This window comes from Pelodiscus sinensis, chromosome 4 (assembly GCF_049634645.1).
Source record: "Pelodiscus sinensis isolate JC-2024 chromosome 4, ASM4963464v1, whole genome shotgun sequence".
In the NCBI taxonomy this organism is placed as follows: domain Eukaryota; kingdom Metazoa; phylum Chordata; order Testudines; family Trionychidae; genus Pelodiscus; species Pelodiscus sinensis.
In genome coordinates, this window is record NC_134714.1 from 121,292,427 (window position 1) to 121,308,485 (window position 16,059).

Sequence of the window (16,059 nt, forward strand, 5' to 3'; positions counted from 1 at the left end):
AATAATGTGAATTATTTGAATAATGTGAATAAGGGCCAAAACCGCAAGGATCCTGCAGATAACTGTGTCTGCTAAAATGCACATAAGCCTTGGAGAGAGACCAAGTCACAAGCAAAAGACAAGAGCAGACAAGAATAAGAAAGATGCAAAATTAGAGTTTGGGCTTGTTCCCACTAAACTCAATAGCAAAATCCCCATTGACTTCAATGGTATTAGAATCCAGACTTCACCCCCCTCCCCCCATCCTGGACAGTGCCCGTTATAAGGAATAGATCCTGTTTCATGTGTGTGTGAAATTCCAAAGCCAATCTAGCTAAGCACAGTGTCTCCTGTTCAGGAATTAGACCCCTAATGCGGCAAAGAAACCTTGGCAGAGGGTGAGAATCTTGGAACTGGTTTGAGCCTGCAGGGAGGGGGGATCAGCTCGTTGCATTATAGCAATGGTATGTGGTATGCAGCTCTGCTCTAATCCAGGAGAAGACAGAAGCTGTGTAATGGGCAAGTGAGGCCCCAGGCCAGGGAAACTCTCAGCACCGCATGCTCTGGCTGGCTCAATTTTGATGTAATTGGTGAGGGAGCAGAGCTCAGGCAGAAGGCATCCAGTGGGGGTGGAGATAGAACAGAGGAAGGGAGGGGCGGGAGACTGGAAGATCCTGGCCAGGGCTGCCCTTATGTCACTGCAAAACACTTCCCCTGCAAAGGGAAATAAATGTGTAAGGAGAAGCTAAGGCAGCAGGTTGGTGCCTGGGGCAGGTCAGCTCAGGGTGGCTCTGTAAGCAAGCTGCAGAGACATGAGGTGAGGAGCGGAAGGCAGAGATAGGCCACAAGGCCTCCATGCTACTGGAGTGCCCAGGAGTCCACATTTTGCTGTGACACCCCCCAGTATCGGGCAGCACGGCTTACATGGAGGGGACTCAGAGAAGAGCTGTGGAAAATGGAGATAAGAGCCATTAAGAGAGGAGATATGTGCTGAGCCAACAGAACTCTGTAGGCTTAGAGCAGGGGTGAACAATCATTTTTGCAGGGGGGGGTACTTCATGAATTTTGATAGGCAGTTGTGGGCTGGCTCTGCCCTGGACGGGGCGGGGGCTCAGGCAGAAGGGGCGTGGTCTTGGGTGGAAAGAGGAGGTTCCCTCTAGGCGCCGCACGGCCCTGGTGCGGGGAGGAGACTTTGTTTGCTCCCCATTCCTGAGGCCAATCAGGGCCTTGAGGTGCGGGAACATGCAAAGTCTCTCACCTGGTGCCTAGAGGGAACCACCAGCCATTTGAACAGCTGATGGCTCGCTCTAGGCACTTTGTGCTTCTGGCAGGGGAAAGTGACTTAGCGCACTCCCCTGCCCCCCAGTCAGGGCTTTGGGGTGGGGAGCATGCAAAATCTCTCAGCCCCTGCCCTGCCAGGGGCGCACAGAGCCTAGAGCAGTGGTCCCCAACATGGTGCCCATGGGGCCATTTGTGTGGGCCCGCCAAGTGCTCGGGGCTGGCCTGGCCCCGGGCATGTGGTGCATTCATCGGGGCCGGAGCCGGCCCGGGCGCATGGTAAGCGCTGGCCCCGGGAGCACCGCGAATTGGCCGCTCGTGCCCCGGGCGCGCAGCGCTTGGAGGGGGCCCGGCTCCAGGCGCGCGGTGCTTGGGGGGGGCGCTGGCCCCAGGCGCATGGCATTTGGAGGGGGCGCCGGCGCGCGGTGCTTGGGAGGAGCGCCGGGCCCAGGAGCGCGGCGTTTGCGGGGGGGGGGCCTGGCCCCGGGCACGCGGCGCTTGGGAGGAGCACCAGCCCCTGCGGCTATGGGGGGGGCGCCCTCAGGCGTGCATGTGTCCCCACCCTCTGGCGCCCGGCAGGCGAACGGCCACGCCCCCTGTCACCCGGCAGCCTCTAAAGGTTGGGGACCACTGGCCTAGAGGGAACCGCCAGACGTTTTGAACAGCTGGCAGTTCCCTCTAGGCGGCACGCACCCCTGGTAGGGAGAGGAGACTTCACATGCTCACCCACCCCCAGGCCAATCGAGACCTGAGGGTGGGGGAGAGCACGAAGCCAGTTGCTGTTCAAAACAGCTGGTGGTGGGGCCTCAGGCAGAAGGGGTGGGGTCTTGGGTGGAAAGGGACGGTTCCTTCTACGAGCTATGTGCCCCTGGCAGGGGAGGGAGTCACCAGCCGCTTTGTACAGAGAATAATCTTGCGCACCCCCCCCTCACTTCCAGCTCTCAATTGGCCTGGGGGCAGGGGAGTAGCAGGTGGGCTGTGGGCTGGTTCAAATGGCTTGGCGGGCCGGATCCAGTCCATGGATCATATCTTGCCCACCCCGGCTTAGAGGCAGGTGCTGGGGCCTACTCTGGTGGCACAATGTTGCCAGAAAGCCTGTGGGTTGGCCCAAGGACCATCCCCTGCAGCGGGACTCTTAGGGACGGTCCACCCTCTTGGCCCCAGAACAGGATCAGCAGACCCTAGGAACTGCCTGACTGGGTTGGACCAGCGCTCTTCTAGTGAGTGTAGCTCTTGGTGTGACACTCTGTGCCTTGGGGGAGTGCCCTGTACGTCTCATATTCCTCATTTTGTATGTACGCATGATAGTGCACGTAAAGCCTGCCATGGGTGGTACCAGGGAACCTCCACTCAGAGCCACTTTTCTGTCTCTATCTCTGTATCATTAATGCGAATGAAGTTAAGAGAATGTGCTGTGTGGTTGTCACTAAAATATCCAGTGACGTTGGGAGTCTCCCCAATATTTGCTCTGCAGGGGGAAACTGCCAACACCTAGAGGGGTGCTGAATAGAAATCACCAGCTATCGTCCAGCCAGGGAGCTACAATTCCGTGACTCACCTGCCTGAAGCCACATCACGGGAATTGCTTGGCCTTGCCTAGGGACCCAGTAATGCCCACCAGACCTGCCTGGACTGGCATTCTCCAAGCACATGGGACTAAGAGCATAAACCAACATGGGCCACATGTAGCCTTTGCTCCTACCCCCACCTGTGCTGCAAGCCACAGACACTCAGAACACTGAAGACTCCAACAAAGGGGATTGGCCTGTCAAGCATGAAACCAGTGTACGATGAGCTGCGTTATCAGTGGGGTGAGGAAAACTGCTTAAGCTAGTTGTTGCCCAGCTGAGAGTTTAAACTGAATGTTTGCATTTTATTTTATTTTATTTTATTTTGATAACTGTTAGAAAAAAAAAACTGCTTCCCCAGTAAAAAAATTTGGCCAGGCCGCTCTTGCTATAGTGGGCTGCAGTACTCCCTGGGAGAAACCGGCCGCACCCTTCCTGCATACCATTGCCTTTAGAAAAAGGGAAGGTGTGAAAAGGGGAAATAGCCTCAGACTCTCCCACCAGTCACCTTGGCATGAGAACTGCGGGACTTACCTGGTCTCATGAAACCTGCACAGTTTCGGCCCAACCCCTGGGACACAGACCCCCCACTTGGTTACCATTGGGCTATATATGGAAATATGCAAGCACGGGAAAGCGATGTGCAGATTTGGGGATAAATACCCATCGCACAGTTCGCTCTAGGAGGTCTTCGCAACACACGTATCACCGTGCGTGTGCCTTCCCGTATACTTCAAAGCGCTGCCGGCCTGATCAACCGACCAGCCACCTCCCTCGACTCTCGGGTGTAACCAAGGCCTTCGCAACCAAACCAATATCTTTGAAATGTTCCGTGTGCTGTGTAAGTTGGTATGTATGATTTGATTTTCTTTGTTGTATAAGCTTAGTGATATAGTTGTTTTGGGTAGTACATAGAGTTTGTAGTTATCACTCTTATTTAATTAGTGTAACTGGATATTGTTAGAATAGAGACTATTCCCCTTGCCATTCCCATCCTTATATCTCTGACACATTTAACTAGAAATCGCAGAATAAATATAATAAATACTGTAAATTCATTATTAACACAGTCTATTAAAAATCTTAGAATAAATACTATAAATTCATCACTGTCATAAATAAATATCCTTTATTTGCTAAAACTGTCCACCTGGTTCTGTCCTTCCCCCCTTGGGTCATCGGACCTGTGATTCCCGCGACAGTAACTACAGTGACTCTTTGCTTGTCACTTATAGTCTCGTAAAATCTGTCTTTTGTAGTCAATACACTTGATCAACTGTTCTTCTTTACCGGTGAGTTTGCCTGAAGTGTTTGGTAATTGCTCAGGTTTACAAAGGCTAGTGTATCTCCACTTTCCACTGATGAGGTGGTGAACCAATTAATAACAGTCTACCCTTTGCTCCTCATCTTGAGCAGTGCAAGGCGGTATATTCCTGAGGTACAAGACTGAAAGCTGGGGGGATTTGGCTGGTGCCTTTCTCTGTGTGATTCAGAAGTGGCTCTGGGAGCATTCATGTAATCCAGCTGGGTATAGGGCATCGTTTGCTGTTGTGATAACAAGGCCTGGAGGGGTTTGCTCCTTGTCCCTAGCAAAGTACTGTGAGAGTCAGCCCAGGCTGGAGAATTAGGGGACACGGTGGTCCCATGGTCCCACACTGCGCCTCTGGGATTCCATCACACTGGGTACGGCTACAATGCTGGGAGGGAGCTCGCTGCCCAGAAAGACAGAGCTAGGTGGATGGGGCTCATGCAAGCACACTAAAAATAGCTGAGTGGACACTCTGGCAGCAGCTAGCCATGTGAGCTCAGGCCCACCCTACTCTTAGTCTGAGCTTAGGTAGCTAGCATGAGCCTCTGCCACAAGGTCGAGTCACACTAATTTCAGCATGCTAGTACAGGCACCATTAACACACATCAGTCTCCGTGCAGGAGACAGAAGTGTAGACATACCCTTGGGTCTTGTACCATCTGCTTCAGAAGAAGATTAAAAAAGATGGTAGTAGGCAGTTATGGGATAATCCACTGCTCAACTTCTTGTTTATTTAATGTCATGAGAAAATAAGAACGTCCAGACTGGGTCAGATCAAAGATCCATCTAGCCCAGTGTCCTGTCTTCCAACAGTGGCCAATGCCAGATGCCCCAAAGGGAATGAACAGAACAGGGAATCATCACGTGATCCCTTCCTCTCCTGTCATCCATTTCCAGCCTCTGACAAACAGAGGCTAGGGACACCATTCCTACCCATCCTGGCTAATAGCCATTGATGGACCTAACCTCCATGAATTTATCTATTCTTTTTTGAATCCTATTGAATTTCTGACCTTCATGATCATAACATCCTCTGGCAAGGAGTTCCACAGGTTGATTGTGCAATGCTTGAAGAAAAATTTCTTTTTATTTGTTTTAAACTGGCTACCTATTAATTTCATTTGGTGACCCCTAGTTCTTATATTGTGGGAATAAGTAAATAACTTTTCCTTATTCACTTTCTTCATACCTGTTGTGATTTTATAGACCTCTATCATATCCCCCTTAGTCTCCTCTTTTCTAAGATGAAAAGTTCCACTCTTTTTAAATCTGTCTTCATATGGGACCTGTTCCTAACCCCAATAATTTTTGTTGCCCTTTTCTGAACCTTTTCCAATGCCAATATATCTTTTTTGAGATGAGGTGACCACATCTTTATGCAGTATTCAGGATATGGGCGTACCATGGCTTTATATAGAGGCAATAAGATATTCTGTTTTATTCTCTATCCCTTTTTTAATGATTCCTAACATTCTGTTTACTTTTTTGACTGCCACTGCACATTGAGTAGATGTTTTCAAACAACTAGCCACAATGACTCCATAATCTCCCTGTTGATTGGTTATAGTTAAATTAGTCCCCATCATTTTGTATATGTAGTTGGGATTATTTTTTCAAATGTGCATTACTTTATATTTATCAACATTAAATTCATTTTCCATTTTGTTGCCCAACCACATAGTTTTCTGAGATCTTTTTGAAGCTCTTCACAGTCTGCTTTGGTCTTGACTATCTTGAGCAGTTTGGCATCATCTACAAATTTTGCCTCATCACTGTCTACCCCTTTCTCCAGATCATTTATAAATAAGTTGAATAGGATTGGTCCAGGGACAGACCCTTGGGGGACCCCACTAGTTACCTCTCTCCATTCTGAAAACTGACCATTTATTCCTACCCTTTGTTTCCTGTCTTTTAACCAGTTATCAGTCCATGAAAGTACCTTCCCTCTTATCCAATGACAACTTACTTTATTTAAGAGCCTTCAGTGAGGGACCTTGTCAAAGGCTTTCTGGAAATCTAAGTACATTATATCCACTGAATCCCTCTTGTCCACATGTTTGTTGACTCCCTCAAATGTCCTTAGTGTTGTAACTCAGGGTATCATTGCCAACTATCTAGATCTCTGCTCCTTTCTTTGAGCCTTCCATAGTATCTTGTGACAGCAAGTTCCACAGCTTAACTTGGCTGTGTGTGTGTGTATGTGTGTAAAAAAATATTTTCTCTGAGCAGTTTCAGTTTTGCCCCCTTTCCCTTTCTTTGCCTGTATCTTTGCTCCTGTGTCACAAGAAGGGTGATTAAACCTTTCTGATTTATCTTTTCAGTACCATTCATTATTTTATACAGTGTCGCATGTTCCTTTTGACTCCTATCTAAGGCAACAAACTTTCCTTCCTTGGAAGTTTTGAAATGTTTCTCATCATCTGTCTCTGACCTGTAATTAATTTTGTTGTATCCTTTGAGGCTGCACAGCCAGAATTGAACACAGAATTTCAGATGAGGGGATCTAGCAATTTAGATAATGCCAGTGACAAGCCTCTCCCCTTTCCCCCCCACACACTGTTCCCTCTAGTTTTTTCCATCTGTGTGTGGAATCAATTTTGTGATGTGCACAGAGGCATGTGCAGATGTGCACCACTAGTAGAAACACATGTTTCTAACTGTGGTTGACTGTAGCTGGCTGTGGTCACACTGCTAATTAGCTGGGTGACACCAAATTCTCTTGTGGGTAGCCACCCAAGTGCACAGGGAACACTATCCCTTCATCCTCCCAAAATTAGAAAAATAAACCCAACAGTGCCCAGGCATCAGAGATCCCTCCCTGGCTGACAGCAAGTCTATAACCTTTATGGCAAAGGAGAGCGCTGATCCTGTGAAATTGAAATTAATGAGAATTTGGCCATTGAGTTCAATAGGTACAGAAGCAACCCCTAGATTAATTGCAGCATTTGGCCACTAGGGGGAGATATCTAATAAGCATTTGCTGCCTATGGAATTCACATGATATTTCTCCCTACCATGGCCAACTTTCCTTCTGTTTTTAAATCAGCCCTTGCGATTTCAGGCAAAACAAGCAAGGTGATGGAACAGCAGATGGCCCTGTTTGGTTGTGGTCACCTTCCTGCAGACAGAGAAGTGGGGGAATCTTTTGGAATTTGAAGTACTGCCCAGTAAAATAAACAGAACCAGAGTTGGACAAATGGGGGAGATCTTCATGGTTCCACTAGCAGAGACAGCTGCTTTGGGTGACAACTTAATCATGGTTAATAAAAAAACCTGAAAGGAAATATCCACTAGTATGGTGATAGAGGACGGAGAGCAGTCTGACGCTGGTATAGTGGGGTCACACGTCCTGTTCAGACTCTACTCCCGCTTCCATGCCAAGTGAATAAACACACCCTCTATCCTCCAGATCAAAGTGCAGACCTGACTGGCCCAAATATCAGCCCTCAGTGATACGCTGCACTACATTCTGGTTTTGCTTTTTATGATTGTCTATGGATTATTGATGGCCCCCCTAGAAAGCTCTGTGGTTGCAGTGGTAACCAGGAGACAGCACAGAGACTGTTCTGGGGGCAAATAAAAGTCACTTATAGAAACCAGCACCCCTTCATTTGAAGGCATTTCCATTATATACAGTTTGGTTCAGTGACTCCCTGAACCCCACTATAAAAATGTTCCGGCTCCCTGTCTTAGTAAGAGAGCATGGATTGTGCATTTGTGTGTCCACCAAAGGGGTGTGACACTGGCAAAGAATCACTGCTTCAGCTTGTTTTATATCAGACCTCCTCCACCCTTGGACTCTTCCCACATGTAGCAAGGACACCCCTCTCATCTACCAGTACAGGAAGAGTGGGTGGTCACACTCCCCTGGGGGCCCTGTTTGGATCCCCACATTGAGAATCCATGAGTTAGAGGAACAAAGCACACACCAAGCAGTCCAACTGATGGAGAGGGGGATGAGAAAGGAAAAGACTGAAGCTAGGACCTAAAGAAACACCCACACCCTTAGGACAAATCCCTGGAGAGGTCATAAGTAAGCAAGTAGCTCTGTTAACATGCTGCTTACATCGTTCCGCTCAGCTGTGGTCAGAGATGAACGGCATAGCATCAGAATCAAGTAACATGGCGCTGCGCAGGATCCCCAAGCACACAAGCTTCCTGGAGTCATTCCTCAAGGTCAGTCCAGGGCACAACTCCATTTTGAGTGGGAGAATCGAAGTTACATGCAAAACCAGTGACTCAAAGCCCCTTCTGCCATAGAACTCCACTCCACTGCCTGATGCAAGCATCCATGTGGGGTTGTGTTAAACTGGTGAGGGGAAAGGAGGGGGAAAAAAAACATGCCTGGGCCTAACTAACAACCTTTCAAAGAACATGGCAGAGCATGAACTTTGGGATGTCCAAAGACTCATATGGGACCCGGCAGCCATGGGCTCAGAATGGCACGACAGATACTCTGCCACCATTTTTGGCTGTGGCATTTGTATCTAGAGGATGCCAAAGGGACAGGCAGGTGGCACACAGATCACAGTCCTGGACAGCAACTGGCAGGCTCACCATCTTCTCCTGGTTTTAGGATAAAGAAACAGAACTTGAGATAGAAAAAGCTGACAGTAAAGCCCAGATATCAGAAGTAGTTCAAGAAGAATTCAACATCTATGGTACATCCTGTGAGGACTCAGAGTCCAGGTATGGCAAACCCAGTGACTGCTCCCTGCCTGTTATCCAGTAACACAGGGCTATGATCTAATCCCTACAATATTGATGTCTGCAGCACTGCTAGTGGCTTCATAGCAGGTGCACCCCAGTAAAGTCTGTGGGGCAGTCAGCTTACACCAGTTCTATCCCAGAGTCACTCCTGATTTACATGGGTGTGCATGAGAGAAATGTAGTCACAGAAAGGCTGGGCTTGGTCTGTAACTGTCACTGTGAGCTACATACAGAAGACGCAGGATTGCTACAGGGAGTGCAAGATTCACACCTGCCTCTACCCTAAACCCCACTCAACTCCCTGTCATCTGCTCATGCCTTTCTCCAAGTGGGACGGTGGGGAGGTCACCCTGGTCTACCCCCTTTCAGCCAGGCATGGTGTCACAGGTGAGTCCTGCCTCAAGACTCTTCACCCATGTTATAAACAAGTCTATACCGTTTTAATCAGGTGCACCTCCCCTTTCCAAGGTTTCATTTATTGACTGCCACAGGTATAAATAGGCATTTGCCCCTTTACACTCAGGGACACTTGTAGCATCAGGCTCAGCTCAACCAGAAATCAAGAACTGGATTTAGGAGTAGGCAACCAGTTGGGGTAACAAGCTTGGGGTGGGGCACTGGGCTTACATGCTGTTTTTGTTGTACATGACAAAAGGGAAAATAAGAGTGTTGGAGTAAAATGTTTCAGGTATTCCATTACATGGATTCATTTTTCACAAACCTCCTAGAACGTTCTGGATGTTTGTAGAATCTCATGGAACCTTCCAGATGTTCAGAGAATTCCATTAGAACGTTGTTGGCCTTGCCCTTGCAAGGATATATGGGGTGGGGGCATCGCCAGTCAGACAGAAGAAGCCTTACCAGACTTTGCTTGGGTCCTTCAGGGCAGGGGCTGGTGCTGTGGGGGGAGCTGAGGGCAGGAGGCTAGGAGTGTGGGGGGTATCTGTCTGTTATTCTATATAGCATGACAGCAGCCACCCACTGTGATGGGGGAGAGGGGGTCAGAAAAAGTGCAAAACACAATCTAGTGTAAGAAAAACCCTTGTTTACTAAATAAATACAGACTTTAAGAGGTAGGCATGATATTGCCAGCACTGTGCATGTTGGGGGCATTATAAGAACCATGAAGTGAACTTTGTAGAAAGGGACATTTTAAGACCATTCTGTATAGAATGCCTCTCATCACTGAGCTATTTGAAGCATCCAATAAAAAATTCTGAAGTTGTTTGCTTTTAGTTTGCAAGTCAACTCACCTTTAAAATATGCTACTTTAGATCCCATGCTACCTTCAAGATCGGGGCAGAACACACACAAGATTTTTTCCTACTTATTAAATGGAGTAAGGATTACTATTCCCACATAGTTCATTAGTTAATTCATTCTATTTCTTGCGTAGAGATGGCTCAACTTTATAAACACCGGTCCATGCAGACCTTAAACGTGTTCTTCTTTTTGACAGAAAGAGAGTAGATGATTTTAACAACTTCACTTCAAGTCAAGAGCTAGCTGGTTTACCGGCAAGAAAAGAGAGGGAACTACAGTCAGTGAACTCTGTCTGGGATGTGATCTCTTCTCCAAAACCACATCTCGTTTTGCCTTCACCAAGAAGGTCTAACGTTGCAATATTGCTCCCCAGGTCCCTGTCATCCTGGGAGATCAACCAGCCCAAACACTTGAGCAGTGAGTTTAAGTTCTGCCACTTTATACAATCTAGGAGAGTTAAAGGGTCATGGGCTACACTTGCAGGCACACGGCCTGTGCTCATGTAATAGATTAATCCCTCTAAGAGGGAAGAATTAGTAACAGTTGATGCTCAACATCTCCTTTACAAATGGGATAACTACTGTCCTGAGGGATCTAGTTACAATACCATGTCCCCTGATAGTTCAGGAATGTTCTCACTTATTCAGCCCTTTTCAGCAGCGTCACTCTGGCATGGCTGATGTCAGGGTCCAATGGACAAATTACGGGAAGTAAGAATATTTTAACCACATTGTGGCACTTATTGAATTATTATCCTAGTGTCTGCATGCCCTATCCAAGGTCAAGGCCCACTGGACAGCCCATACGCCAAAGAAATTATAGACTAAACAGACAAAGGGAGCTTTATTACGCTCATTGATAGAGCAAGATTAAGTGACTTCCCCATGGCCACAGAGGAAGCCTGTGGCAGACTTGATACCGACCGAGTCCCAGTCAAGTGCCTTAACCACAAGATGATTAGATCACACACACACACACACACACACACACACACACACACACACAAAACCAGTTCCCATAGTCACCTGCAAGGATCAACAGTTGCTGTAGCTTGATGATAGCTTTAACTATAACCCCACTACTGACTAAGATTACAGGCAGTCCCCGGGTTACATACAAAATAGGGACTATAGGTTTGTTCTTAAGTTGAATTTGTATGTAAATCGGAACTGGCTCCAGATTCAGCCGCTGCTGAAACTGATCAGCTGCTGACTACAGGAAGCCCTAGGCAGAGTTGCTCTGCCCCCGGCTTCCTGGAATCAGCCGCTGATCAGTTTCAACAGCGGCTGAATGTGGACTCCTGGGACAGAACAGCTGGGGCACTCCCAGTACACCAGGGAGACCCGGAGCAGCTTTTCTCGCCCCGGAGGACGCGGTGGCGGGACCGCTGCGCTCTGGGTGGTCCCGCCGCCCGCGAGCTCTGGGGCGAGAAAAGCCCCGTTCGTAAGTGCGGATCCGACATAAGTCGGATCCGCGTAAGTCGGGGACTGCCTGTAGTTCAAAACGCCCCACCCAGTTGCATTGTACTAACATGGGGGTTCTCCATTCCATGGCCCTACTGCACTCTGTTTTCTGCAGCACATTTCACACCCCAAGCCAGGCCTCACCAAACACTAATGTATGCTTGCACCTGGAGCTGGGGGTGTGATTCCCAGCTCAGAGAGACGTTCCCAGACTACTCTTATCCCCACAGCAGTGCAAGTGGCAGGAGGGGCTAGCTGCCCCAAGCGCATGCCCAGAGATGCTAGGTATCTGTTCAGAGGAAATATCTCTCCCACCACTCACATTGCCACAACCTTGTTATTTATTTTTAGCTTGCTGAGAGCTAGGGCAACTGCATCTCCTCCAGCTGGAAATACCACCCGCAGCCTAGACACACCCCAATCCTAGACACACCCGACAACAGAACCGATTCCCTAGCTCTGGGCCCTGCCAATGCAGGATTGCTGTGTGCAGAGGAGCCTTGAGCACCCTGGGTATGTCTACACTACCCCCCTAGTTCGAACTAGGGAGGGTAATGTAGTCATACAGAGTTGCAAATGAAGCCCGGGATCTGAATTTCCCGGGCTTCATTTGCATAAAGCTGGCCGGCGCCATTTTTAAAGGCCGGCTAGGTCGGACCCCGTGCCACGGACTAGCTAGTTCGGATTAGGCTTCCTAATCCGAACTAGCTGTACACCTCATTCCACGAGGCATACAGCTAGTTCGGATAGGAAGCACGGGGTCCGACCTAGCCGGCATTTAAAAATGGCGCCGGCCAGCTTTATGCAAATGAAGCCCGGGAAATTCAAATCCCGGGCTTCATTTGCAACTCCGTATGACTACATTACCCCCCCCCCCAGTTCGAAATAGGGGGGTAGTGTAGACATACCCCGATTGTAGGGAGTGTACAGGAAAACGTAGCCTTGGGCACCCTGATTGTAGGGAGTGTACAGGACATCAGAGGGCAGGGAAGTTTGTCAGAACACACAATGTCATTCCGGTCTCCTTTCCAAGAGCTGCTGGGATTCTGAACAGCTATTGGAAAGGTTACAGGGGATCAGGGTTTCACAGCCTCTGTCTAACCCACACACCTAGTGTGGTTCACTGTCCCATGCAGTGGCACTTACAGCAAGAGATCAGAACAAGGGAGCTCTACAGCCTAAGCTGGGAGCCAGCTGGCTTTATAGCTCAAGCTCTATGCAGTGGTTCCCAAACTTTTCGGCATCACGTCCCCTTTTTGATTTTTGAGAAACCCTCATGCCCCTCTCCCCCACCATAGCAGCAAAACTTGTTGGGGGGAGGGGGGGAAAGGAACTTACCAAGGCTAAAAAACAAAAATACCAGCAAAACTTGGTGGGGGATGGGGGAGGCGATTGACCATGGGCAGGGCTGGATCACTTTATACCCCCCCTGGAATTTCTTCATGCCCCTTCCCCAGTTTGGGAACCCATGCATAGAGGCTCCTATACTAAGCTCCACAGGTCCCTGGTTCAAATCTCCCTAGTGGCAGTTACACTTGCAGAGGAGAGGGCATGCTGGCCAGGACATCCATGATAACCCTTATCCTTATGCAAAGCACTGTTGGAGAAATAGCTTCCAACAAGCCAGGTCGGCATTTTGTGTACAGGTAGTCCCCGAGTTACGCGAATCCGACTTATGTTGGATCCGCAGTTACGAACGGGGATTTTCTCACCCCGGAGGACTGGAGCGGCGGGATGCCTGGTCCCGCCGCCCGCCTCCTCCAGGGTGAGAAAAGCTGCTCCCCGTCTCCCTGGTCTGCTGGGGGAGCCAGCAGACCAGGGAGATGAGGAGCAAAGCGGCGGAGGACCCGGGCCGGACCCACAGCGCTTCCAGATCAGTGCCGCGGGTGCGGCCCGGGTCCTCCGCGGCTTTGCTCAGCGTCTCCCTGATCAGTTTCAGCAGCGGCTGAATCAGGACGCCTGGGGCAGAGCAGCTGGGGTGCTGCTGGGTTGGTCCAGTAGCGCCAAGGAGTGGCCGCGCTACTGGACCAACCCAGCAGCACCCGAGCTGCTCTGCCCCAGGCATCCCCAAGTCAGCCGCTGCTGAAACTGACCAGCGGCTGACTACAGGAAGCCCGAGGCAGAGCTGCTCTGCCCCGGGCTTCCTGGAATCAGCTGCTGATCAGTTTCAGCAGCAGCTGACTTGGGGACGCTTGGGGTTCTTAAGTTGAATCTGTATGTAAGTCGGAACTGGCGTCCAGATTCAGCCACTGTTGAAACTGATCAGTTTCAGCAGCGGCTGAATCTGGATGCCAGTTCCGACTTACATACAGATTCAACTTAAGAACAAACCTACAGTCCCTATCTTTTACGTAACCCGGTGACTGCCTGTACAGTCTCTTCCCCAGGAGAGGGCCTGTAACAACACAGCACTGCATCAGGCACCACACTGCATGGTCAGCGCCTAAAGCCATGTTTCAGCTGCTGCCTGCTGGGGCTGGGAACAAGGTGCCCTGTTAACAAGGAGGAGGACTAACCCTTAGCACAACTGACCGGAGACATGGTCAATTCACCATCCCTTGGAGATGTCAGATCAGAGCTGAGCATCCTTCTGAAGATACACTCTGCTTCAAGCTACTGTGAGAATCACCGCTTAGAATCCAGTGGTCTAGGTCAAACTAACTGCTCATAATGGTCCCTTCTAGCCTTAGGATCTGTGAGCCCAAGAAAAAGCTAGAGTATGCAATACATTGGATGTATTTTTAAACCAATTCTACTTTTGAGGAGAGCAGGGCAGACTGACTTCCACCAGGGTCACATTAGCTCATGTTAATGCTCCGTAGCCATGCCCTCATTTTGAGTGTGCGTCTTTATTTTAAAAGGCTTTGATCTGAATACGGGCCAGACCCAGAATCTGTGCCCTCTCATTTACACAAGTCTCAATGGGATCTACGTGAGCAACACATCTGCAGTGCCCTCAGATATGAGCAAAGACGAAGACTATGAGAGGTGAGTGCCAGGACCTAGCACCACTAAGGAACTTTGGACACAGACACAGGCAGCTGCTGTCATGTAGCTGGGGCTGAAAACAATCACAGAAGTGTAGGATTGGAAGGGATATCAGTAGGTTAGCTAGTCCGGTCTCCTGCACTTAAGAAAGGAATACATAATAACTAGACCATCACTGACAGGTGTTTGCCTACAGAGGTTGTGGCACTGGAAGTTTTTAAGAGCAGGTTAAACAATTTGATCCAGTGGTTAACCAATCTGACAGGAAATTTTTCCTAATGTCCAAACTAAACCTCCCTTGCTGCAATTTAAGCCCATTGCTTCTTGGTCTATGCTCAGAAGTTAAGAACATTTTTTTGCCCTCCTACTTGTAATACATTTTATGTACAATATTTGAAAAGTTTTTATGCCTCCCCTCAGTATTCTTCAAACTGAAGAACCCCAATTTTTTTCAGCCTTCCCTCATAAATCATGTTTTCTAGCATTTTAATATTTTTTGCAGTTCTCCTCTGGGCTTCTTCCAATTTGTCCACATCTTTCCTGAAATGTGATGTCCTGAACTGGACACAGTACTCCAGCTGAGACCTTATCAATGCAGAATGGAGTGGAAGGATTGCTTCTTGTGTTTTGCTTACAACATTGCTGCTAATGCAAGTTGTACCTCTCTAAACCGGGAGTCTCTGGTCTGGCAACATCCATGATCTGGTATGACCACTGATGTTCTTGGACCAGAGAGCCCCAAAGCCAGGAGCCCAATGGCAGTGGTGTAAGCATCCGGCAGCAACAGCGGGGCCCCGTGTCTAGCAAGCCCGGCCAGGTCCGGCATCCCAGCTAGGCCAGTGACAAGGGGTCAGCAGGCCAGAAGCAGAGTTGGCAGAGGGGAGGCATAGTGGTTGGAGGGCCAGTGGCAGGGACGGGCCAGAGCCCGAGGGTGCTAGACCAGGGAGGTCCAGCCTGAATGTCCCAGAATGATGTTTGCTTGGTTTAAACAGTGTTAGTCTATTGTCTCATATTGAGATTGTGGTCCCACTGAAACCCCCAGATCCCTTACTGCAGTACTCCTCCATTCTGTAGGTGTTCCGCTGATTGTTCTAAGGGCAAGTAACTTGTATTTGCACTTACTGAATTTTATCTTATTCCAGAAGAAGTTTTAACTGAGGCAGTGATAGCTAGAACTTTCTCATCTTGCCTTCTAGCAGGAGGGGAGGAAGAGAAGCTCCTGGCCTACTGCTCCCTTTGGTATATTTGTTTAGCGTCCTAAGTGCTTCCTTCAATTTATCCCCCACCCCCCAGGGCTTCTGAGGACACAGGAGTTCTAAAAATCGCCACCGTGAATCGTAAGTTCATTCGCATCCTCAATACCTCTTTGGATCAAGAGATGGACCTGAGCAGCTTCATCATCCAGCAGTGGATTGGAGGGTACCCGGTGTCCATATACCGCTTCCCCCTAGACACCACGCTGCCTGCCCTGCACCACATCACAGTAAGCAGCAGGCCCTGC

The 16,059-nt window shown here is 49.1% G+C and overlaps 1 protein-coding gene across 1 annotated transcript in view; it reads left to right on the top strand.

Annotated features, from left to right (window-relative positions):
* Positions 1–16,059, top strand: part of LMNTD2 (lamin tail domain containing 2) — a 70,328-nt gene that overhangs the window by 37,136 nt on the left and 17,133 nt on the right. The window contains exons 7-11 of the mRNA XM_075928265.1: positions 8,215–8,310; positions 8,711–8,823; positions 10,304–10,524; positions 14,432–14,558; positions 15,852–16,041. Coding sequence (XP_075784380.1) covers positions 8,215–8,310; positions 8,711–8,823; positions 10,304–10,524; positions 14,432–14,558; positions 15,852–16,041 — 747 coding nt within the window. The remainder of the gene's footprint in view (positions 1–8,214; positions 8,311–8,710; positions 8,824–10,303; positions 10,525–14,431; positions 14,559–15,851; positions 16,042–16,059) is intronic.